This window comes from Triturus cristatus, chromosome 10 (genome assembly GCF_964204655.1).
Source record: "Triturus cristatus chromosome 10, aTriCri1.1, whole genome shotgun sequence".
Taxonomy (NCBI): domain Eukaryota; kingdom Metazoa; phylum Chordata; class Amphibia; order Caudata; family Salamandridae; genus Triturus; species Triturus cristatus.
Window position 1 is genome coordinate 83,489,590 of NC_140593.1, and position 26,267 is coordinate 83,515,856.

The window sequence follows — 26,267 nt, forward strand, 5'->3', positions numbered from 1 at the left end:
TACAGAGAAAGATGCACACGCACATTCACACACGTACACATGCATGCACACCCACGCACACATACATACACACACACGCACACATACACACACATGCATACACATACATACACTTCCTTTTGTTGGTCAGCTCACTGATATGTCTCCTTGGCTTAGATATTAGAGCAATGTTACGAAGAACAAACGCTTCTCGGTCACTCCCACCCCTGAGTTCAGGCTGTGTAGTGTGGACACGTGAAGAAGGAATGACATATGTCACCCTGACCCCCACTGAGAGACGAAAATATTACACAGATGTTCTGAGTTGTGCCAGAAACCTCTTTTTATTTGGGGTCAAAGTTCACCCTGATTGACTCTCAGTGTTCTTTGGCGGGACTGTCCGTCCCCACGCTCTTGTAAAAATATGTTCTCATATCTCTAGCGCCCAACTTGTGCGGCAACAGAGCGCTGCACATTGCAAGGATGAGGTCTAAGCGCTATGCCCGACAGGAGAGGAAGGTTCGAGATGGTTTACGAGAGGACGGCGTGGACTCTAGACTAGGGGTGGGCGGAATTTGCGAAATTAACTTTTGCAAATTATCGCGAAAATGTTTAAAATTATCGCAAACAAGCGGAAATATCGCGAAGATGCGGAAGTTTTTTTCAAGCATGTTCGCGAGATTTTCTGCATGGTTGCGGGTCGCCAACTTACCCAAGTGGTTGCTTGCGGGCGCGGCCATCTTGTTTTGAGTTGTTTCGCGGTGCATGATCGCAAGAAGAAAGACGTGATCGCGCGACGCATGACGTCACTGAGGGCGCGAACTGTCGCGAGACAGCGCAAATGGCTAAATACAATACAACATCTTATGGAGAACGCGACCGGATCAAGAAAACTTGTCGGCGAACGCAGGGATTCAGGTAAGGCGATCGCGCGCACGCGAGAATGTATTATTTTACAGCGCGAGCAAGAAACAAATTATCGCCAAGCTGCGGAAACCGGAATTTTTGACATTTTCGCGCTCTCCTCGGAACGCGAAAATGTCAAATTATCGCAATTTCTGCGAACGGAACGAAATTTTCGCCCAGGCCCACTCTAGACTACCTAATGCTGCCAGTTTGAAGACCACTGATTGATTTAAAAGCTGTTTTTAGCATAGAATCCTTCAGGGGCTGTGCTGAAAATATGTGTATTCTATTAACATTCAAAACAGGGCACAAACTATACCTCTTGGGACGCTCAGCTTTTCATCGTGTGCCAGGCCTAAACTCCCGTGTCGGCTGCATGTGTCCACGTGCAATGGCACCTGTTATGCCCACGTGTGCAAATTGCCTTTCGTCGTGGGTACACCAGGATACCATGCATCCCCAGGGGTGTACAGTTCCGTGTGCTGTGTGCCAACAAAATGTAAACTGACCGTAGGTGGGCACAGGCTGGGGCAAGTAGCGCGTTGGCAAATGCTGGCCTCGGGGCCAGGTCCTCACTACTATGCAGAAAGAATCGGGTGCAGATGGTGAACCCATTAATTTGCTATAAAGCCCACCTGTGCATTACAATGTGCAACATTTGAGACGGAATACACAGACTACGATTATTGCTTCTAGAGAGTGAGAATTGCGCATCATTAGGGCTATATTTCGTCTAATACAGGGTGTGAAAAATGGCATTTCGCCCTGTTTCCTCCCGCAAGAGGGGAGGGCCTTAGAGGATTGCATCGGAAACAGATGTGGGTTTTTTTTTGCATATTTATATAGCACAAACTCGACCCGAACGTATTGGAGCGCTTTACATGAACACCGTATTTACATTCAGGCACGGGGAGATTAAGTGATTTGCCCAGAATCACAGGATGTGGACGCGACCCCCGGGCTCGAACTCTGGTTTCCAGCACCCAAGTCGGCAGCGCAGCCGACGGACCACATCGCCTCCCCAATTATCATCACGGTTGTAGTTTAGAACTTGGACCTGAGAAAAGTGCAGCTGAAAAAAAACAGTGTGGGAGTGGGGGCAGTGGACTGTAAATAAACCTCCGCTTGTGTAAAATAGCGTGGTGGGCTAATCTCCTGCTGCTGTGATCTTGTACAACCTTCAAGTTAGCGTGGTGGGCTACGCCCCTGCTGCTGTGATCTTGTACAACCTGCAAGTTATCGGTTTGGCTCTCAGCACACCCCGAGTCGCAGCCTTCCGATTCTGAGATAGTATTTGTGATTGGTTTGGAGAAATAGTAATCGAGAACAACTAGAATTTATAGCGCCATGAACTTGAAAGCACTAGGCCGCGCGTCTATACTAATGGCTTCACAGAACTAACTCTGAAACTGAGCCTGTCTGTTAAAAATGAAAATGTTCCTGGCATCGGAACCGACTTGCATGTTTACGGAGGTATTGTATATGTATGTATATTTGCGTGTGTGGGTGGGTGTGCGGAGGGGGGCTCACAACTAGCCGTATTCTGGACCGAAAGACTTATCCTTATATGCTCTAGGTAAGCCCGTGGAACAAAGCACACTGAAAATACAAAACAAAGTGTTGGTAGGCGCTATGAGCTCCCAGGCCCCTCAGGCGTTATTAGAACCTGAATGGTGCAAAGCAGACTCTGCCTTTCATCCTTCTCAGGTCAATGAAATGAGAACAGGTGAGGTTGGTAATTGTTACTTCCGATTCGCGGGCGCTGAGATACCCGGGATATTATTACTGTTGAAAAATGCCATTTATATTTGTTTAAAGACAGGCGCTGGCAGGCATCTCTCAATCACCCCCCCCCCCCCCCTCCTACAGACCCCCACCGGAGCCTTTGATGCAGAGCTGTTAGTGCAGGAGGTGGGAAGAGGGAGGGTTATCTTCTGAGGTCACAGTCAGTATCAAGGAGAGCGCTGTGATGCCATCCAGTGCCTGCCCCTCTCCCCCACCCCCCTCCCCCACCACCCTCCTCTAGCCTGGCACCGTTGCTTATCCTTACAGACACCCCTTCTCTTCCTCATTCGAAATGGAAGGGAACGGGGGCTGCAACGTCTTCTAGCTGACTAGACAGCTCTGCAGGTTCGCGCTCCTGCTGAGGAGATCTGTGCACAGTGGAATTAGCTTTGTATAACCCTTGACTAGATTTGTCTGTCATCCTTCTGAAGTCGATACAGTGAGACCTTTTAAGACTGCGTGTGGTTTATGAATCTGCAAGACTTCCGTACAGGCGACATAAAGGACATTGGCATATTCTCGACCAGCTCCCCCCCCCCCCCCCCCCGCATCCCCAGAGGCAAAGGCTGCCCTGCTCGGGAGATGGTACCACGGTCTTGGCAGCAGGACCCAACGCTGGTTGGACCCGGAGACGGCACAGATGGCAAAGGGGCCTCGTGTCATGGGCGACGCCCTTGCCCGGCCCCAGATTCGCACCCATGAACAAGGTCGGATTGGGACAAAAGACAGGGGCACCAAAATACACATGCCTCCCTGTTAGTGAATCACATAGCTTAACTAAAAAAAGTGACCAATAGTTGCCCAGGTGCTCGAATTGGGGCAGTTTTAAACCTATAAAGACAGGTAACTTAGGTGCTTTGCAAAGTAAGAGAGAATGTCTGCATGTGTGCTTGCGGCAGGCAATGTGTGTGGTAACAGCAAAACCCGCCCATCTGACCCTAAAACGGGACCACAAACAGCAAAAAACGGCACACATACTGCGCTGTCAGACCAGCCCTTCTGGCACCCCCGGGTTGCCCTATAGGCCAATCTGGCCCTGCCAACCACATTATTTAGGTTGGGAATTTTTGAGACCCATTTGCTTTGTGCTAAAACACAACCGCATGCCACCGACGGCAAAGAGGTGTCGGGTAGAAACAGCCAAAGTTGGCTGTGTGACACTTGTACCCTAGTGCCACCTGGCGGTGAACTTGTCCATGGCCGACGCCAGGGTAATCTACCCTCTAATCCTTTCCCTCCCTCGAGGCGCTGCGGCCCAATGGCAAACGATTCTGGTGTCCACAACCAGAGATGCGCTCACGAGAAGCGCAACGGGCTCATGCGCAAAAGCGTTTATTGTGCTCAGCGTCAGAAACCACCTCGTACGCAACTTGCAGTACAAAGTTTGTGTGAGCATGACAAGGTGGTGGTATCTGTGTGTGTGTGTGTGTGTGGGGGGGGTTAATGAATGGGTCACAGGGAAGCACCCAATCAGGGCTCTTTTTGTTGAAAATGGCTGTGCGCAAAGATACCCAAGTGTCTTGCGCCACACATACGAGCAAACCCCACAACGACCACATAGGTTTTTTTAAATAAGGGTTACTGACGCTTGCCTGTCCTCCAAGCTGCCTCGTTCGTAACGAGGTGCAGGTAAGGGGACTCGTGGCCACATGGCGTCCCTGCGACCCAGATGTATCGAGTAATGTGCTTTCACTCGATTACGTGCATTGCGCTGCACCTCAGAACAGACTCTTTTGCACCCTCGATTGCACTCGACCATTAGTGCAAAATATAATTATCAGGTGATTATTTAATGGAGCAAATGTTTTGCTCTTGTTGCCCTGTGCAGAATTTCCCTCTCACATTATAATAGTCTGACCAACAGGTCTATGCCCTTTCGAGCGTCGCGCACGGAAAGCTTTCCGAGTCCCAGCCATATCTGCACGCACGCGCCGGACTCCTTTTGCAACATGTGTGCTCCTAGGCACATCGCCCTGTCGCATGGCTCTGCCCACCGCCTGCCTAGACCGATCTCTCTAAGACTGGGGTAACACCCTCTGGGTTGGAAATGTGGGGTCATTAACTTTCCAGTGGTAAGTCTGTACCCTCTTCCCCGTAAGAACATTGACGCGCTCACAGAAAGCTGTGCGCTCCAGCGAATGGTGACACTAAGGTCACACCATATCCTGACCTGATGAGAGGATACATGGGTAAGTGTAAGGCAGTGAACCGTATGGAACCCCCATTACAGCCTCTAGAAGCAATACAGATCGTCAAAAAAGTACCTGGGCGCCATCACGCTTAAGCGCTATATAAGCCATGTTCTACTATGCATCTGAGGGGAGGGGCACAGCTGGGCTAAGGCAGAAGGCATTCGGAGACTGCGCTGCCATTTTCATATTACACCCTTTCCACTGCATTTCGCGCCAGGAGACCGAGGCCAAGAAAGAAAGACAGCTCGGTGGGTTGAGCGCTAGCGACACAGAATATATATATATATTCTGTGTCACTAGCTGCCCATTATGGTATAGTGCGCACTGGTGCTGCAGGCCATGGTATAGTTCGGACTGGTGCTATCCATCATGGTATAGTGCGGACTGGTGCTGCAGGGCATGGTATAGTGCGGCCTGGTGCTGCAGGGCATGGTATAGTGTGGCCTGGTGCTGCATGGCATGGTATAGTGCGGCCTGGTGCTACAGGGCATGGTATAGTGTGGCCTGGTGCTGCATGGCATGGTATAGTGCGGCCTGGTGCTGCCCATCATGGTATAGTGTGGCCTGGTGCTGCCCATCATGGTATAGTGTGGACTGGTGCTGCCCATCATGGTGTAGTGTGGACTGGTGCTGCAGGGCATGGTATAGTGTAGACTGGTGCTGCAGGGCATGGTATAGTGTAGACTGGTGCTGCAGGGCATGGTGTAGGGCAGACTGGTGCTGCCTGGCATGGTATAGTGCAAGCTGGTACTGCCCATTATGGTATAGTGTGGACTGGTGCTGCAGGCCATGGTATAGTGCGGACTGGTGCTGCCCATCATGGTATAGTGCAGACTGGTTCTGCAGGGCATCGTATAGTGCGGACTGGTGCTGCCCATCATGGTATAGTGCAGACTGGTGCTGCGGGCATGGCATAGTGTGGACTCGTGCTGCCTGGGATGGTATAGTGCAGACTGGTGCTGCAGGGCATCGTATAGTGCGGACTGGTGCTCTCCATCATGGTATAGTGCAGACTGGTGCTGCAGGGCATCGTATAGTGCGGACTGGTGCTGCCCATCATGGTATAGTGCAGACTGGTGCTACAGGGCATGGTATAGTTTTTTGTTTGGGGGGGGGGGGGGGCGAGGATGTAGCCTTAGGGCTAGAGCTAGAGCGGTCGACCTCGAAGCTGGGAGCTAGAGTGGTCCACGTCGAAGCTGGGGAACCGGGTTCGAGTCTCGGCAACGATTCTGGGCAAATCACTTAATCTCCTCGTGCCCACCAAACATGAATGTTTCCTTCTGTAACGAAACTGGTGCTCCTGTAAAGCGCTCTGATACCCGATGTCTCGTGTCTAGTTTGCGCTATATAAAACTGGTGCTCCAGGGCCTGGTACAGTGCAGAATGGTGCTGCCGGCATGGCATAGTGTGGACGGATGCTGCCTGGGATCGTATACACTCACGCTCTTACTATGAAGTGTAGTACATGTGCATACTGGTGCTGTATGGCAAACAGGCTCATATTAGCGTCACACTACATAGTGAAAGTGCAAATAGGCGCTGTGTAAGTAGCTGTGAGTACATGGTGATGACGCCAAGTGTGTTGTAATTAATGGCACTATGTAGCCTGGTGTAAGCTCAGCGCAGGCACATACTGCGCTGCTTAGCATGAGAGAAGCTCATGCTGGTGCTGAGCGGTAGGGTAGAAGCGTCCACCGATGCTGCGCAGCAGAGTACAGGGGCCCGCTGACGCTATAACACAGTATATCCTCGTGTGACGTCACACACGACACTAAACGTTCACTGTAGTGCTGTACACCATGAGCTTTGAGGCACACGCCATGCCGCGCGTCCAGGAGGATGCTTTCCCGCACAGCACGAGCTCAGCTGGTGCTGGACACAACGGTGCACGTACACGCCGGTGCAGCTTAAGAAGGATACAGACATATACCGCTAAGAGGCCTTTCAAGGCATGGGCAGTGAGTGAGGACTCTAGCTCAGGGCCCCAGCCTCTCAAGGGTCACCAGAAAGACCAGCTCTGTTTCACACACAGGCCTGTACCGCGATGACCTTGAATGATTCTTAAACATAACTTGTGCTGAATACCATTTTCCATTCATTTTTTATTTGAACACGAATGATGTGTGAGAGTCTGTTGCAGACATTTAGCAGACAAATGTTTGTTTTTCAACACCATGCAGCAACCATAGAAGAGTTCCATTTAGTTCTAAACAGGACCTCACGTATGAGAAATGCTGGTGGGTGGCACGGGTTATTTGCAGTAATGTTGGTGAGCTGCTGCTGTGTTACACTACTGGCAACACACCTCGCTGTTCCTGTTCGATGTGCCCACATTTACAATTTAGACCGGGGTGCCTGCGCGGTGTCGGTGACCCCGCGAACGAGGCCACGAAAAAGATGAGTCTGGATCATAAACTCAAAGCTGTTCCGAACGGGGACCCCCAAAATACGTTTGGACCAGTGCCCCCAGAATCCTTAAGATGTCCCTGACAGCGCTGCTGCGCATGTTGGTACCATGCCATTCTGATACTGCTCAGTGGGTTCAGGCGCATGCAGGTGCTGCTGGGCAATGTTCCATCTCGTACTAAACTGCCCCGTACAGGCATGTGCGGGCGCTATGCAGTAGGGTGCAGTGGCATGCGGGTGCTGCACGCCTAGAACATGCGCATACCGGTGCCAGGGGGGACACGTGTTTATTGGTGCTGTGTAGCACGTTATGACGTTAAATTCTAACTGCACCATACGGTGGTGACACGTACACGGACCAGGAGCATCCAGGCATCGAACTTCATGGTGCAAGAGCATAATGGTATGCATGTACTGGGGGAGGGGGCACTTAGCACAATGTGTGCTCACACCCACAGGGCTCCCAGGCAATTGAGCACGAAGGATTTCCGCACCCACAGGGCTCCGGTGCAGTTTAGCAGCGCGGGGGCTCACACCCACAGGGCTCCGGTGCAGTTCAGCAGCGCGGGGGCTCACACCCACAGGGCTCCAGGGCAGTACAGCAGCGCGGGGGCTCATATCCACAGGGCTCCGGTGCAGTTCAGCAGCGCGGGGGCTCACACCCACAGGGCTCCGGTGCAGTACAGCAGCGCGGGGGCTCATATCCACAGGGCTCCGGTGCAGTTCAGCAGCGCGGGGGCTCACACCCACAGGGCTCCAGGGCAGTACAGCAGCGCGGGGGCTCACACCCACAGGGCTCCGGGGCAGTTTAGCAGCGCGGTGGCTCACACTCACAGGGCTCCGGGGCAGTTCAGCAGCGCGGGGGCTCACACCCACAGGGCTCCGGTGCAGTTTAGCAGCGCGGGGGCTCACACCCACAGGGCTCCGGGGCAGTTTAGCAGCGCGGTGGCTCACACTCACAGGGCTCCGGGGCAGTTCAGTTGCGCGGGCGGGGGAGGAGGGGGGGACTCACACCCACAGGGCTCCGGGGCAGCTCAGCACGAGCGGTGCTCACACCAACAGGGCTCCGGTGCTCACACCGACAGGGCTCCGGGCAGCTCAGCACGAGCGGTGCTCACACCGACACGGCTCCGGGGCAGCTCAGCACGAGCGGTGCTCACACAGAGAGGGCCCCGGGGCAGTTCTCACTCTGACAGGGCTCTGGGTCAGTTTAGCACGACGGGTTTTGCACCGAAAGGGCTCAGAAGCTGCGGGTTAGCCGGGGCACACCAGCACCATCGCCTCCAATGCAGCAGATAGAACCACGGCAGCCCCATGCACATCGAGGGCGCTGTGCCTCACAGAGGTGGAAATATGTGCCCCACTGAGGTGGAAATCTTGGGTTGTGAATGAGAGGGGAAACGCAGCAGCAACGCGGACATTTGGAAACAAGGTACCACTGGGAGATGGCACATATGTGGGCATTTAAACATGCAAGGTGGCTCAGTGAGTTCACACGGCTGCGAGATCGGTACAGCGCCTGCAGGTTCCAAGCAGTGAGCCCAGTCAGCCTTTCATTCTTCCGAGGTCGATAGCATGAGTTATCGTAAGTTTTCTATTAATATTTATAGTGCTTGGAAACTGCACACCTATGGTAGAGGGCGCCAAATGAACGCAAATGAGTAGAAATATTGCTCCAGAAACTGGTGCACGTTCTGGCATACCCCACAAATATCAGTTTACTGAATTCCACCGCACCCCCAACACTCCCTCACCACAGGGTCCCCGTCCTGGAGAGATCCTTGGTACTCATTCAGAATCAGGGATCTGCCTCTCCCCCCCCCCCCCCCGCCCCTCGCCGGAGCCGGGTGAGACTTACCGAAATACATGATGTTTTTCATCCTCGGGCTGCGGTCCAGCATCAGCCCCCCCGGCGCAGGGCTGAGTGCGGGGGTCTCATTCCGTAGTGACTGGCCCCATCCCTAGGGTGAAGTGGTGGTCCCAGTGTTTGCGCCCCCTGCCCTCCTCCGGCGCAGGCAGTATCTGAGCCCCTCCTGCCCTCCTCCTGCGTAGGCAGTGTCTGGGTCCCCCCTACACTACTCCAGTGCAGGCAGCGTCTGCTCGCTCCTCCAGCGCAGGCAGTGTCAGAATATCTCCTGCCCTCTTTCTGAGTAGGTAGTGTCCAAGTCTCACCTACACTACTCCAGTGCAGCCAGTGTATTCTGCCTCCTCCGGTGCTGTCAGTGTCTGCGCTCTACTCCCATGCCAGCAGCCTTTGCGCCGTCCTCCAGCACAGGCAGTGTCTGCGCCTCCTGCTCTGCTCCAGCGCGCAGTGACTGCCTCCCGCCCTCCTCCAGCACAGGCAGTGTCTGCACCCTCCTACACTCCGCACGCGCAGGCAGTGTCTGCCTCCTGTCCTACTCCAGCGCAGGCAGTGTCTGCGCCTCCCGCCCTGCTCCAGCGCGCAGTGTCTGCCTCCTGCCTCTTCCAGCGCGCAGTGCCTGCGCCTCCCGCGGTCCTCCGTGGTTAGCGCTCTCTCCCCCGCCTGCTCGCACAGCCCATTCTCACAGTAATCTGACTCCGCCTTGTCATGTCCTTGCCTGGGCCTGTGACATCAGTGGGGGCCCGGGAGAGAGTACTCGCAGCGAGGAGCCTCCCTCCGGCGGCAGCGGTTACGGCGGGGCTGAACCAGCGCTGCTCCTCGCAGTGGCAGCCACTGCAGCGGCAGGAGCAGAGGCAGTGGTCTCAGGAGCCGGGCTCCTGCTGTGGCAGTGTGAGCAGCTGTGGTGCAGCTGGGGCCCGCACTTCTGGTTTATGCGAGGTAGAGCTGTGGATGCAGCAGTGTTGAGTCAGGAGCAGTGGGGTATCAGCAGTTACTGCAGCACTAGCAGCAGGGACAGTGGTCTCAGAAGCTGTGGCTCCTGCTGAGGCAGTGTGAGCAGCGGTGGTGTGGTTGGGGTCAGCAGCTGTCGCGGTTCAGCCGAGGCATCAGAGGTAGAGCTGTAGATGTAGAAATGTTGGGTCAGCAGCGTTGGGGGGGGGGGGGGGAAGTAGTGTTGAGTCAGCAGCAGTGGGGGCATCAGCAGTGTTGAGTCAGCAGCAGTGGAGTTGTGAATGGTGTTAAGTCAGCAGCAGCGGGGGTATCAGCAGTGTTGAGTCAGCAGCAGTGGGGGTATCAGCAGTGTTGAATCAGCAGCAGAAGGGGTATCAGCAGTGTTGAGTCAGCAGCAGTGGGGGTATCAGCAGTGTTGAGTCAGCAGCAGTGGGCTATCAGCAGTGTTGAGTCAGCAGCAGTGGGGGTATCAGCAGTGTTGAGTCAGCTGCAGTGGGGTTGTCAGCAGTGTTGAGTCAGCAGCAGTGGGGGTATCAGCAGTGTTGAGTCAGCAGCAGTGGGGGTATGAGCAGTATTGAGTCAGCAGCAGTAGAGGTATGAGTAGCGTTGAGTCAGCAGCAGTGGGGTTGTCAGCAGTGTTGAGTCAGCAGCAGTGGGGATATCTGCAGTATTAAGTCAGCAGCAGTGGGGGTGTCAGCAGTGTTGAGTCAGCAGCAGTGGGGGTATTTGCAGTATTAAGTCAGCAGCAGTGGGTGTATCAGCAGTGTTGAGTCAGCAGCAGTGGCGGTATCTGCAGTATTAAGTCAGCAGTAGTGGGGGTATCAGTAGTGTTGAGTCAGCAGCAGTGGGGGTATCAGCAGTGTTGAGTCAGCAGCAGTGGGGGTATCATCAGTGCTGAGTCAGCAGCAGTGGGGGTATCAGCAGTGTTGAGTCAGCAGCAGTGGGGGTATCAGCAGTGTTGAGTCAGCAGCAGTGGGGTTGTCAGCAGTGTTGAGTCAGCAGCATTGGGGGTATCAGCAGTGTTGAGTCAGCAGTAGTGGGGGTATCAGCAGTGTTGAGTCAGCAGCAGTGGGGGTATCAGCAGGCGTAGCAGTTGTGCTCACTGGTGGAAGCGTCTATAGTTGCAGAATTAGTGGGGGTAGTTTAAGCAGTAGTTTCAAATGTAGTCGTCTCAGAGCAGTGGTAGAAGTAGCACACACGACGACAGTAACAGCAATAGTAGTAGAAACAGTAGCAGTCGAAGCAGCCTTTGTAAGACCAGCAGTGGCAGATGGAGAAGCGGTGAAAGAAGCAAGCACTGCAGCAGCGCTGGTCGCATTAGCAGTTGTTACAACCACAGTGTGAGCCGTGGTGGCAGCAGCAGGTGGCAGCACGGAATGAAGTATCAGTAGTAGTGGCAGCAGTGGCAGCAGCAGTGGTAGGAGCAGCAGTGGTGGCAGCTGCAAAGGTAGTAGTAGCCGTGGTGGCAGCAGCAGTGGTAGTAGCTGTGGTGCCAGCTACAGTGGTAGTAGCAGCCGTGGTGGCAAACGGAGAAGCAGTGAAAGAAGCAAGCACTGCAGCAGCGCTGGTCGCATTAGCAGTGGTTACAACCACAGTGTGAGCTGTGGTGACAGCAGCAGGTGGCAGCAGGGGATGAAGTATCAGTAGTAGAGGCAGCAGTGGTAGCAGCAGCAGCAGTAGCAGCAGTGGCAGCAGCAGTGGTGGGAGCAGCAGTGGTTAAAACCCTCATCTTGAGCTGTGGTGGCAGCAGACGGCGCAAGCGCTGCTAGAAGTATCAGTGGAAGCAGCAGTGGTAGCAGCAGCAGCAGTAGCAGCAGTGGCAGCAGCAGTGGTGGGAGCAGCAGTGGTTAAAACCCTCATCTTGAGCTGTGGTGGCAGCAGACGGCGCAAGCGCTGCTAGAAGTATCAGTGGAAGCAGCAGTGGTAGCAGCAGCGGTAGTAGAAGCAGTGGCCACAGTGGCAGCAGCAGTAGTGGTAGTAGTATCTGTGGTGTCAGCAGCAGGGGTAGTAGTAGCCGTGGTGGCAGCAGCAGTGGTAGCAGCAGCTGTGGAGGCAGCAGCTCTGGTATCAGCAGCAGGGGAAGTAGTTGCCGTGGTGGCAGCAGCAGTGGTAGTATTAGCTGTGGTGGCAGCAGCAGTGGTAATAGTAGCCGTGGTGGCAGCAGCAGTGGTAGTAGCAGCCGTGGTGGCAGCAGCAGTGGTAGTAGCACCCGTGGTGACAGCAGCAGGGGTAGTAGCAGCCGTGGTGGCAGCAGCAATGGTAGTGGTAGCAGTGGTGGCAGCAGCAGTGGTAGTGGCAGCCGTGGTGGCAGCAGCAGTGGTAGTGGCAGCTGTGGTGGCAGCAGCAGTGGTAATAGCAGCCGTGGTGGCAGCAGCAGTGGTAGTAGCAGCCGTGATAGTAGCAGCCGTGTTGGCAGCAGCAGTGGTAGTAGCAGCACTTTTGGCAGCAGCAGTGGTAGTAGTAGCTGTGGTGGCAGCAGCAGTGGTAGTAGCAGCAGTGGTGGCAGCTGCAGTGGTAGTAGCAGCCATGGTGGCAGGAGCAGTGGTAGTAGTAGCCGTGGCGGCAGCAGCAGTGGTACTAGCAGCTGTGGTGGCAGCAGCAGTGGTCGCAGCAGCTTTGGTGGCAGCAGCAATGGTAGAAGTATCAGTAGTAGCAGCAGTGGTAATAGCAGCTGTGGTCTCAGCAGCAGGGGTAGTAGCAGCTGTGGTGGCAGCAGCAGTGGTAGTGGTAGCTGGGGTGGCAGCATCAGTAGTAGCAGCTGTGGTGGCAGCAGCAGTGGTAGTGGTAGCTGGGGTGGCAGCAGCAGTAGTAGCAGCTGGGGTGGCAGTAGCAGCAGTGATAGCAGCAGGGGTAGTAGTAGCCGTGGTGGCAGCAGCAGTGGTAGCAGAAGCCGTGGTGGCAGCAGCAGTGGTAGTAGCAGCTGTGGTGGCAGCACCAGTGGTAGTAGTAGCTGTGGTGGCAGCGGCAGTGCCATTAGCAGCAGTGGTTACAATCACCACATGAGCTGTGGTGGCAGCACCAGGCAGCAGCACTGATAGAAGTATCAGTAGTAGCAGCAGGTGTCACAGCAGTGGTGACAGCAGCAGTGCTTTTCAGCCACAGTATGATCTCTGGTGGCAGCAGCAGTCTCAGCAGAAGCAGTGGTGTAAGCAGCAGTGGCAGCAGCAGTAGTAGTAGCAGCTGGAGTGGCAGCAGCAATGGCAGCAGCAGTAACAGCAGCGAAGGTGGCAGCAGCAGTGGTTTCAACCACTGTATGATCTGCAATGGCAGCAGCCGTCTCAGGAGCAGCGGTGGCAGCAGCTATAGTGGCAATAGCATTGGTAGCATAGGTTGAGGCATCGCTAGCAGCAACAGAGTTGGAAGCAGCAGAAGTAGAATAAACAGTGCTGTCAGAAGCAGTATCCAAAAAGCTCAGGATAAGATGAGCATCAGCAAGTACTAGCAGCAGTAGTAAAAGAAGCAGCAGCCTTGGATGCAATAGCAGTGAGTGCAGCAGTAGGGGTGGGTGGAATGTTTCATTCCGCCTGCGCAATTGGCACCATTTCTTGTAACATGGAGTTCTGGGAAATTCTGCCATTCGTCGCATGGCGGCATTTTTCCCAGTGAAACTCCGCCGGAATCTCGCAGAGTGTTTATGTTTATGTAACTCCGCAGAATTCTGCAGAGTTAAAATCTGCAAGTTCCACCCACCCCTAGCAGCAATAATAACAGAACGCAGTGGCAGTATCAACTGTTTGGGAAGGAGTGATTACAGAAGGGAAACAGCAGCAACAACGCATGCGTTACAACGCATGCCGTTACAACGCAAATGGCTTGTTGCAGGAGGTTTAAGGGGTTGGATTTAACTCCAACACCTTCTCTACTGTTGCAGACCCTGGAGATGGAATAGTAAATTATACTATTCCAACATCCCGCGCACCCCGACAGCAAGTCGGTGTAAACATTTGCATTGTAATGGCACGTGGGGTAAAAGCACGCGTTATAACGTCATACAACTGATTACAGAAGCAGTGCTTGCACTAGCAGTCATTGCTGCAGGAGCAGTGATTGCAGCAGAACCAAGCCAGGACTGTGAGCAGCAGCATAGGAGGCAGCAGAGGAAGCAGCTGCAGTGCCGTGGGGCAGTGGCAGGAGTTGCAGCATCAAGTATCACAGAAAAAGTGACCTCAAAAGCATTCGTAGCAGCAATAACCATAACAGGATCAGAGGCAGTAGCCACGTAAGCAGCGGTAGCTGCAGCAGTGACGGCAGCAGCAGTAGTGGCTGTGGTAAACCTAACATCTGCGGTTGTAGTAGTGTTTGTAGCAGTGCTTTCAGAAGTGATTGCATTGGCACTGGTCTCTCAGCAGTGGCTGCTTCAACTTTTGTGGCAGCAGTGAAGGTAGTAGCAGTGATCTTAGCAACAGTGGGGACAGCTGCAGTAATTGCTGCAGTAGATATAGCAGGTATGGTTGAGTGGAACTGCTTGTAGCAGTGGTTTCAGAAGTGTTTGCATCAGCAGTGATATCCCAGCAGTGGTTGCACCAGCCTTCGTGGCAGCAGTGGTGGTAGCAGCAGTGGTAGATGGAACAACGGTGGCAGTTGCAGAAAATGCCGCATTGAACAAAGCAGCTATGGTTGTAGCAGAAGTGCTTGTAGCAGTGATATTGGAAGTGATTGGATCAGCAACAGCCTCTCATCAGTGTCTGCATCATCTTTTGTGCCAGCAGTGGTAGTAGCAGCAGCGGTGGTGGCAGTTGTAGTAATCATTGCAATAAACATAACAGCTACCGTTGCAGCAGAAATGGAAGTAGCAATGTTTTCAGTAGTGATTGCATCAAAAATGGTATATCAGCAGTGGTTGCATCAACCTTTGTGGCAGCAGTAATCACTGCAGTTAACATAGCAGCTATGGTTGCAGCCGAAGTGCTTGTAGCAGTGGTTTCAGAAGTGTTTGCATCAACAGTGATCTCTGAGCAGTGAAAGAATCAGCCTTTGTGGCAATAGAGGTATTAGCAGGAGTGATAGATGCAGCAGCAATAACTGCCACAGAAAACGCTGCATTCCACTTAGCAGCTATGGTTGGAGAAGAAGTGCTTGTAGCAGTGGTTTTGGAAGTGATTTCTCAGTAGTGGTTATTCAGCAGTGGCTGCATCAGCCTTTGTGGCAGCAGTGGTGGTAGCAGCAGTGATAGACGCAGTAGTGGCGGCAGCTGCAGTACTTGCTACAGTAAACAAAGCAGCTATTTCTTTTTAGCAGAAGTGCTTGTAGCAGTGGTTTTAGAAGTGTTTGCATCCGCATTGATCTCTCAGCAGTGAATGCATCAGCCTTTGTGGCAGCAGTGGTGGTAGCAGCAGTGATAGATGCAGCAGTGATGGCAGCTGCAGAAAACGCTGCATTAAACATAGCAGCTGTGGTTATAGCAAAAATGCTTGTAGCAGTGGTTTTAGAAGTGTTTGCATCAGACGTGGTCTCACAGCAGTGAATGCAACAGCCTTTGTGACAGCAGTGGTGGTAGCAGGAGTGATAGAGGCAGCAGTGGGGGCAGCTGCAGTAAACAGAGCAGCTGTGGTTTCATTGGATGTGCATGTAGCAGTAGTTTCAGAAGTGATTGTGTCAGTAGTGATTTAGCAGTGACTGCATCAGTCTTTGTGGCAGCAGTGTTGCTAGCAGCAGTGACAGATGCAACAGTGGCGACAGCTGCAGTAATTGCTGCAGTAAACATAGCAACTTCGGTTGCAGCAGAAGTGCTTGTAGCAGTGGTTTCAGAAGTGATTGCATCAGCAATGGTCTCTCAGCAGTGAATGCATCACCTTTTGTGGCAGCAGTGATGGTAGCAGGAGTGATAGAGGCACCAGTGGTGGCAGCTGCAGTACTCGCTGCAGTAAACAGCAGCAATGGTTGTAGCAGAAGTGCTTGTAGCTGTGGTTTCGAAAGTGATTAGGTCAGTAGTGGTCACTCAGCAGTGGCCACATTAGCCTTCGTGGCAGCAGTGGTGGAAGCAGTGGTGAAGGAAGTGACCCGATTAGGGCCACCCGGGTCACTTGTGACCACCTCTCAGCCTTCCATACAAATGAAGTCGGTCAGACAGTAGAGAATACAAACCAAGTATATTTTTTTCAGGTACACTCGAGCGGAGTCCAGTCTGACCAGCCTCCTAGGATTGCTAAAGAGGAACTGACTTCAGCAAACATAGAGATACATTATGTACATTTCTGAACCAAGAAAGTCCTGCCCATAATGGAAATCTACTAGCAGGTGCAACTAAAACAAAGAAGTACAGAAAGATGAGTTTTGACTCTGAGGCCGGGCACACATTATCTTTATGCCAAGGTCGTTCAGTTTGTGTCTATCGCTAGGCTAGTGGGAGAATGACTCTATCTATGGGAAAGGAATGCGTTAATAAGAACAGTGTATTCATTAGCAAAGGAAGGCCTAACTTTGGGTAAATGGAACTTTCCACTGCCAGCTTCTCGAGAAGGGAATATGCAGCTGGCGACATGATTCAAAATGGCGGCTAAACATAAAATGGTGCTGCAAATGCTACCTTAACATGAGAACAAAGCACAAGTAAGATAGCTAAATATATTCATTTCATCAGACCCTCCTTTTAGCATTCGCTAACTTATTTTAGATTGTGGGTGGAAAGATACAATATTCCGAGAAGCAACAGGACATCAACACCTAGAAAGATCCATATACTCAGTATCAGGAATAGAACTTGCATAGAACCAAAGATGCCCTTATCAATCTGCATCATTTTGTTAATGTCCTTTTGCAACATGATGGCAGCAGTAGTGTCATGAACTGACTTCTTCGGTTTAGGGGTGAGAACACTTATACAATAAGTGCAGCAGGTCAGGAGACAGTGTATGCAAAGGCAACATGTGAAGAAAATACAAGCAATCACAGCTAGAAAGATAAGGATCTTCCAACCCTAGGACGTGAGCATACTCCAGAACCACCCAGATAGAGACCAAGGACCATTTTCTTTGTGTATGTCAGATGAGAGTCTATGCAATTTCTGTATGGCAGCATCAACATTGGGGGCGTGGTCAGATATGTACACACAACAGCTACTGCCAATGAAGCGACAGGGCCCACCTCTATTGGCAAGTATGACGTCTAACACCATCCGGTTCTGCAAGGTAACTAACCTCGAAGCCTGAAGCTTAGCAGGGATGTTGGTCAGTATACTAGCTGTTGTATTAATCACCCCTTCAACAACCCTTGTTAACCGACGAATATTAAGGCTGTTAGACATGGGGCCCCCAAAAGGGTACAATACCCTTTATGACATCCTCAAACTGTTGTAAGGTGGTATCCGTCTGATCTATATCCTTTGTGTCAGTGACCCTTCTGACTCGGGGCAAGTATACACTCCTACACTGCAGCTGATGATCTTTATGGTAGTTGGGCGGAGCAGCATACACCGGGGGAAGAAGAAAAGAGAGGTAACATCTGCCTGATGACCATCCCCTAGGAAGCCAGACACAAGCTTGGGATCCACAGATGAAATAGACGTTAGGGGTAAGATCAAAGAAGGACTATTAATCGTGCTGTGTGGGTAGGTGATATTGCATTTACTTTCTCCCACCTCTATTTTCCCCCCTCCCCTGGACACAGAAGGCAGCTGCTGAGCTGACCACAGACACCGATATTGGTTTGTCCTTAGTGACATTACTATCTTGGAAAGATTGGAAATACTAAGAAGTGTTAAACTTCTGGAAATCAGCCATTTCCATTCGAAGCCATGTGTTGTTCTTTACCTTGTCATATTTGCTCATACAGGAGTTTGGGGACAAAGTACCAGAGATGTTTTGTCCTGCCTTACCTATAGGAGTAAACCCATGATGAAAATGTATATAATCAACCACAGTGCGAGAATCAGCAGGTGTCATAACCTGAGCATAGTGGTGGAATTGGTAGCGCACCATGACAAACAATCCAAACCAACCCTCGCAGCTTCCTAGATATGACAAAGGCATGGACAACAAATTATCACTTTTATGAGTAACTGAGGGGAGCAATCCACAAACCCAACAATTTGTTGTATTTGACACATCATGAGCTTGATGCAACATTTGTATAAGGACATTATCTGTGTACGTCTTTCGGTACTCTCCTTTGTGAGAGGCCAAAGTAACAAAATGTGTTCTGGGAGAATGGGCGTTGTACCAACCAAGGAATGTACAGGATACTTCTACTCTAGAAACCAAGATATTCCAAGTATTGCTACTAGGGCAATCACAACTATTAATACAAAAACTATTTTACTCTTGGTAGACCAAGCCCATGCTGGACGCGGTGGTGCAAATGGCTGTTCCTTCTCATTAATAGGCCGACCAAATGGATGCATTATGAAGCAAAAAGGGAATGCTGTAAAAAGTAATAACAAAGGCAATTTTTCCCAGTGGCTGTCTGAGCCTCAGTGGTACAGGCTCCTATTGTTCATCAACGTTGGCGCTCTAGAGCACTGGCGGTGAAGCTGCTCAGTCCTAGCTCTCGAGGAATCTCATGTCGCACAGGATAATGTACCCCCTCCAAGGGAGCACGTTTGAACTATCCTGTCCAATGTCAAAACAATGCACCAAACTCGCCTCCCCCTAAACTAACACTGTTGGTACTATGACAAAGTACACACTGACTTGCACAGTCCATCCCTAACTAATCTGACTTCTCCTTTGGTGCACTGTTCTTCAACCAAGGATGCAAATTGTACCTGGTGACTCCAGGTACAGAGGGGTCAATGAAAAGGGGCTCTTTTATTGCTCGGATTTCCGGAGGGACTGCTGCATTTAGTACATTGTCGTTCCCAGCATCCGTTTGGGTCCATATAAGCTGCACGTCACTAAAGGGGATGAACTGAGGTATCTTTTCTCCCTCAGCATCCCCAATACCATCCCTCACCCACTGGTCATAGGGTAAGGGCAAGGGTACTCTGCGGCAATGACTGAAATTGAAATTAATCCAATTCTTTCGGCCAGCGGAATTCACAGCGGTCCTAGCAGCGAGGAGGACTTGCTCAGGCCCCTTCCAACGGGGCTCCAAGCTCTTCTTCCGCTGAAAATGTCGGAGCAACACACAGTCCCCCGGCTGGATGTTATGACCGGGCCCCTCTGGGATGGACGGAAGCAATTCTCGAATCTGTTGGTGAATAGAATGCAAATTTTCAGTTAACTGACACAGGAAATCAGTAAACAAAGGGTACTCAATCTCTGAAAACCTATGTGGGCGCGGGACGCCCCAGACATTCGCCGGGCGTCCAAACACGACCTTGTAGGGTGACAATCCTGTCCTAGAATGTGCTGTAGTTTTTGTGGACAAAATAACTAGTGGTAAAGCATCTGGCCACTGCAACCCTGTGGTCTCCTGAATCTTTGCCAATTTCAGTTTGAGAGTACCATTGTACTTCTCAACCAAACCTGCTGACTGGGGGTGATTTGCAGCATGAAACTTCTGTCTGATGTGTAGTCCCTCACAAACTAACTGAATAACTTTGGCATTGAAATTACTTCCGTTATCACTCCAGATCAAACGGGGCAAGCCGAAGCGAGGAAAGAACTCCGTCAGGAGTATCTTTGCAGTTGCAATGGCTGTATTTTCTTTAGCGGGGTAGGCCTCAACCCAGGGTTTTAAGAAGGGAAAAAAAACTGTGGGTGCTCTAAAAGGGGCGTGACAAATTTCTTAAAGGGGTGTGGCCTATCCGAGTAGGGGCGTGGTCTAAATCAAGATAACTAGCATTGTGTGCTTAAGAAAATCATGAAGTCGCATCCAGCAAAGGATAATAAATTAGGCAAAAAGGTATATTTATTAAGTATAAGTCATAAAATACCAAACACATTAAAAAACACTGTCTGGGCATTTATTGCACTTCATTAGTGCCAGTTTAATACTTAAATATAGGAATAAGCAACAGAGAGGTGACAAGTCCAGCTTTGCAAATGACCTTCCACTGCCCGGCAACCAGTGTCACTGCCTTTGTAATAACTTTTGAACTGTTTGGGCTAGACACAATTTTCGTTTTTGCGAAAATCTGCAGTTTATGCAGCAGATGATGGATTATGTGGCAAATGCGTCAAATCTATAATCATCCATAAATCTCTGCGGCCCCACAATCACATAATTACAGGGGCTCTTCCCATAACCTCACCATCTAAACCGAGCCAGCAGACAGGAGTGCTATATTAACCAATAATAAAGTGGATATTGAGAATACAGCCTACGTTTTGTTTCTGGGCATCTGCTCAGGTGGAGTAAAGAACGACGCATTTTGTGCCTTTTCCTGTTGAAGATCAGAATGACAGTAGCAGCCCCCCAAAGAAGGCATTTAAGAACAATATTGCATATGTACATGTTTTCTGCAACATGTTAATTTTGGTGCAGTTGGCATCAAGAATGCTCTGTTCATGCAGTGAAATGCTATATACCGCAGTAAGAGGCGTGCTGGACTGCACTGTCTGCTTGTCTGCAGTAAGGAGGAGGCATACTTAGTTATGTAGGTAGGAGGTGGGGTTTTCCCAAACAAGTTGTGCTTCGTTATTCAATCTTTTCTACGCATACGCAGTGCTTTCTATGAGGGTGCTTTACCACCGCATATATAAATCAATAAACAGACAAGTCAGCATTGGCAGTGATAGTGTTGTGAAAAAGATGAATGGCGCTTTGCGGCGGAATGAGAAAGCTGCGGGGAAGGGGATTAAAAAAACGGTCATTAAAGTACTCACGTTGCGGGCTTGCAGGCTGGGAGGGCAAGTCTTGTGTGGCTTCAGAAGGATCTTGGCTGAGGCACCTCTGATGCGGAGGCAGGGTCCCAACAGTGCTGGTAGGGCTGGGGAGGTGTCACGAAGGTAAGTTTCCTTTTCACTGTTGCTGGATTCTGTTGTAGACCCTCATCCCTCGCTTGCTTTAAGGCAGAGCAGGGTCACACTGGTTGCTGGAGAAATCTTGCTGCAGGCCGTAAAAGCAGGGTCGTGCCGGTTCGAACCAGCTGTTGTTGTGCCGATGGCTGGCACGATGACATAGGTGGCGCTACGTGTTCAAGGAGAAGGGAAATCCCGAGAGAAAGTGTCGCTCTTCAAAGGATTTCTCATCCTGCTACAATGACGTCACGCCTTAAGCAGTGCGCGCGCATGCTCACCCGAAACACCAACAAAAACCAGGATGTCTGGTCACCCTACCTTTGACCTTTGAGGCCCGAAAATAGAGCCCCCTAGAGACCCGTTTCGGGGCCCCCCAAAATAACTGGGGGTGCTCAGACCCCCACAGACCACCCCCCACTTAAAGCCCTGCCTCAACCCATTTACTGAATGCACAGACAATCACCAACACATACTCCAAATTATTGACCCTGTCCATCTCTATGAAGTCCATTTGCAGGACCTCAAAAGGGAAAGTGGGAGGTGTAGGGGTTTCCTCGCCAGGATTGTGCATCATGCGCACCATGCAGCATTTCACTAAATGTGTAGCTGTCTTCGAGATGTTATTTTGCCATACGGGGTCAAACAACTTGCAAATACCCTTAGCACTGATATGAGCCGGGCCATGGGCCATTGTCACTACAGGAAGAACATATGCGTCTGGCAACATCCATCTTTGCTTCCATGACTTATCAATCCAGCATCCCTCATCATTAAAGTTTGCTGTACTTTCTTGCCAAATTGCTAATTCCTCCACTGTGGCCTCACTCTGTATTTCCTTCATGTTGTCAAGTATATCCTCAAACATGGAGACCTCAGGCACCCACCTAGCGGGACCTGCTACAAACATTCTTTTCATCTTAGTTCGGGCTGTTTCCTTAGCTGTCTGATCTGCCAAACCGTTTCCCTTACCCACATCGTCAGTAACTTTCTTATGGGTGCTGCACTTTACTATTGCCAATTTCTTAGGGAGTGCTAAAGCAGACAAAAGCCTATATATGAGAGGGTCGAGCTGTATTCTCGTCACATGTGAAGTAAGGAACACTCTCCCTGCCCAGAGCCGCCCAAAATTATGGGCGACTGCGAAGTCGTATGGGCTGTCAGTATAAATATTAACAACCAGTCCCTCACTCAATTCACAGGCTCGTATTAGGGCAACTAGCTCTGCAGCTTGGGCCGACTGATAGGGAACTCGTGATGTCTCAACTACCGTGTGCAGCGTAGTAATCGCATATGCAGCTATTGTGGTGCCATCTGGTAATTTAAAACAAGAAAATATTAAATAGGCATGGATCATGCACTCCGTGATAATCCTCTGTTAATTTAAATTGTGGTAATAAATATTTAAAGGTTGGTTGGTGTGCAGCAGAGTAACGTCCTCTGATCCTGGACGTATATCAATGTAACAACAGTTGTGCTTTTTCACTGGGAAGCGTCCCTTTGGTGCACTGTTGGGGTCACAAATGGAAAATGTTATTCAATTTAATCCCAAGTCAGGTAGTAGTTTCATTTGAAATTCTTTAATCGTCTTTAAAATGAAATATTTTTCATATTGTAATAATCCACGTAGTCCATGTATGAACACAAATCGTATATGAATCAATAGGTGAACATCAGACAGAGGTTACAAATATCCCCAATGCATTTTGGGTATATCGCTGCCCTTCATCAGGGGGTATGTTCCTGAAAAACAATAAATCAAGGCGAAAGTGAAACGACTGGTAAGGATGTGGGGAACCCACTCCACCAGGTGTCCAATCTTTGTGTGTTAGTTGTGGTAATGCACTCTCATTAACTTTAGTGGAGTCTCATCTTGTGAGTGTGTTCAGCAGGAGGAATCGTCACAAAAGAAAATAACCAGTGCTAACGGCATGCTCTAACCGTTATGATGAAGGATTGACACAAGTTGCATGTAACTGTGCCCAACTGTCAACGACCCGTACATGGTGCCTGTATCAACTCAGAGTGTCGGTTATGTTGGGTATTCAGACCTTGTGATGTTCTGAATAGCGGGTGCGTTGAGGGGTTAAAAGATGATGTGGAAGTGGCAAAAGTGCATTGATGACCACGTGCTGCTACAAAACGGTTAAGCCGGTAACAGATGTTGTCTGAATCAAACGTCATATGAAAAAGGCATTTGCGTTGTTAGGCGCATCTTAGTTATGCCCATAAATCGACTAAGGTGCACAGTTGACCGGTACTATTGCAAAGGCGAAGGTGGTAATCAATGATAAAAACGTGTGACCCGATGTTAGAGAAATAGAAATGGACAAAGGTTGCGTAATATGCGTGAATGGCCGCTATCTTGGAATGAGCTCTAACGTTGTATTTAACATACCGTAGACTTTAGAACTGAAAGAAATATACATCATAGTGTTTTGGTAGACTAAATGCTCACTGTCAATTGTAAAACATTCACATGTGAAAAGATAAAAGGCAACAATGTGATAAGAGAAGAAACCACCCAGTGATCTAGGATGAATTTAAAACAAAAGCCATTGACATATAGTTTTCCTTGGGGGTCGGATAAGGGAACATCAGTCAGGTCTACCCGTCCTTTAGTTTCTTTTTCCGTCCGGAATATACAATAATGTATGTCAATGTCCTCATTCTCAGAAGGGAGGGGTGATGGCGTGGCTGGATTCAGAGTGGCACAGAGTTTGATCGTAATGTGCTTTTAAAAGTGCGTTAGCTCGTAACCTGTCAGACGTGCACTGGTGCGGTGCTGTGTCCTTGTCTTATTCAAAAGTGTATCCAAAGCATGGAGTAACATAACTGTGAGGTCAGTATCGAGTACGAGTCCCACCGATTGTCTTATTGAGACGGCCACAGCTGAGACCGATCTCAGACAGCTTGGGAGGGCTCGGGTGACAGGGTCATGCACAGCAGAGAAATAAGCACAAGGTTGTTGCTTATCTCCAAATTTTTGTGTTAAAACAGAAAGCGCACAACTACCCATCTCTTGGACGTACAATATGAAGCATTTAGCATAGTTAGGGGTACCAAGCACTGGAGCCGAGCAAAGCGCAGTTTTTAATTGCTCAAAAGACTGCTAAAACTCTGGCGTCCAAGGCAAGGGTTCATTCACATCTTGTAGTGTTAGCACAAGCAGGGGCTTAATACGACGCAAATATCCAGGAATCTACTGCCTGTAAAAGGAAGTGACACCTATGAAAGCACGCACATCTTTCTGAGTTTGAGGGACAGACATTTTAACAATGGTACTGATGCGCTCAGAGGTCAGTCTCCTACCCTCCTTTGACAGTAGGTGACCTAAGTAGGTGACCTCCTGTCAACAATACTAACATTTGTAAAGGGATACTTAATGACCATGTTGAGCTAAATCTAACAGCAATTTAACTGTACTGTCTCTGCAATTGCGTTCTGTTTCCAAGGCGATGAGCAAGTAATTGACATATTGAAGGAATACATTACCTGTAGGGCGTGACTAGGAATCCAGATGACCTTTCAATGCCTGACTATAGATACTCGGACACTTTGTATAGCATTGAGGTGCACCAGAGAATCTAAAACTTCTACCGGTTAGGGTGAACCCAAACAGATAGCTGCTATCAGCATGAATAGGAATACTGAAGAGTGCATTTTTCAAGTCAATGACAGAAAATAATTTAGCAGAAGAAGGAATCATCGTCAAGAGTGTCATAATGAAAGGGACCACCGGAAACTGGGGGATCATTATTTCGTTAACTTCACACAAGTCAATCACAAAGCGATAAAGATCTTCGTGATCCTCAGAGGGACCCGAAGGTGTCCATTTAAGAATGGGAAGAATAGGGCTATTACAAACATTAGCAGCGTCTCCTCAACCACTCCTTTCTCAATCAAATCCTGCACAATTTTTATCAAAGCTCGCTCACCTGCGTGTGGTATCTTATACTGAGGAATGCGAGGTAAAATAGCACCGTCCTTGACACGTATCGAAACAGGCGATATCTGCAACAAACCCACGTCTGTGTCGCCCGTTGCCCACAATGTGGGTGGCACATCTTTAAACTCATCAGGGAGGGACGCATCTTTGGATAGACACTGCTTAGCGCACACCACATCAGGACCCATCGTCATATAGACGCCGCCTAGGGAGCAGTAAATTGTAGCATGCAATTTCTTCAACAAGTCCAAACCCATCATATTCTCTCCACAATTGGACGTCAACAATAATTGTGAATCCACAGTGAAAGGACCAATAGTCAACACAAGAGGTTTTGAAATGGGGCTTACAACCGGTACACCAGAAAATCCTACCAAAACATTTTTATGGCCAGACAGAGCCGCCCCAGGAACCAAGGAATGAGAAATAGAGCTGTCTGTTGCACCTGTATCCCCTAAAAACTCCTTAGTCGAACCATTTACATCCGCACTAGCGTATGGACCTCGTTGGTCTACAGGTATCAAAACTGGTCTCTAACCCTGTCCCCGGCTGTCCTAGCTGCAAGACATCCAGGTCACCTCATCCATATCGTATTCATCATGATAATACTGTTTGCCCAAAGGGTCATCAAAGTAGTTCTGATCAGTACGACCCTGAGATGCCACAGTGTTCTGAGCCCTGCCTGGCCACCATCTTCACAATCCCGTCCACAAGAACCTCATCCTCATGGGACCACCACTTTCTGCAGAAGTACAGGACACTCGCTGCACCAGTGTCCCTTCTCCTTACAATACGCACACTGATTTGGCCCTAGGGGCATAGTATTCCTGCAAGTACAGGGAATCTGTCGGGCTAAACCACCACGTCCTGTACCATTACCTCAAGAAGCCTGTTGCAACAACACCTTTGACTTCAAATCCTTGTTCTCCTTTTCCACCTCCTCCTTTTCCTCCTTTTCCCTATGCTAATAATACTGTGCCATATTCAAGATAACAGAAGGATAAGATGTGGACCAGGTGCTCTCAGAAGCCTGTAATCGAGTCGCAATCTTGGGGAGCAAGTTTGAAACAAATCTATTGCCAAAAAATTGAAAGCCACCTTCAATTGACAAATCTTGTCCACTATAATCTAGAAATACACCTTCAAACCGAGTGAAAAAATCAGACACACTCTCATCTTTCTCCCGACGACAAGCCGATAGCTTGTCCCAATCAACCTTTGGGGTGGAATAAGGGAATGCCCATAAGTGATAATATCTGTGTCCAAATATCAACAGGAACCAACAAACCCAAGAACATTTCGATATCCGCGAGCATCATTACTGTCAAAGAAGCTGCCTCAGTCAATTCTTTATAATATGCAGTAGGATTTTTCCTAGGGTCAGGTAACTGAGTTTTATT

The 26,267-nt window shown here is 50.1% G+C and overlaps 1 protein-coding gene across 1 annotated transcript in view; it reads right to left on the bottom strand.

Annotated features, from left to right (window-relative positions):
• Window positions 1–9,818, bottom strand: part of ZNF385D (zinc finger protein 385D) — a 485,067-nt gene extending 475,249 nt beyond the window's left edge. Inside the window, exon 1 of the mRNA XM_085630469.1 lies at window positions 9,127–9,818. Within this exon, the coding sequence (XP_085486595.1) occupies window positions 9,127–9,169 (43 nt within the window). The 5' untranslated portion in view covers window positions 9,170–9,818. The remainder of the gene's footprint in view (window positions 1–9,126) is intronic.
• Between the last annotated feature and the right edge of the window lie 16,449 nt (window positions 9,819–26,267).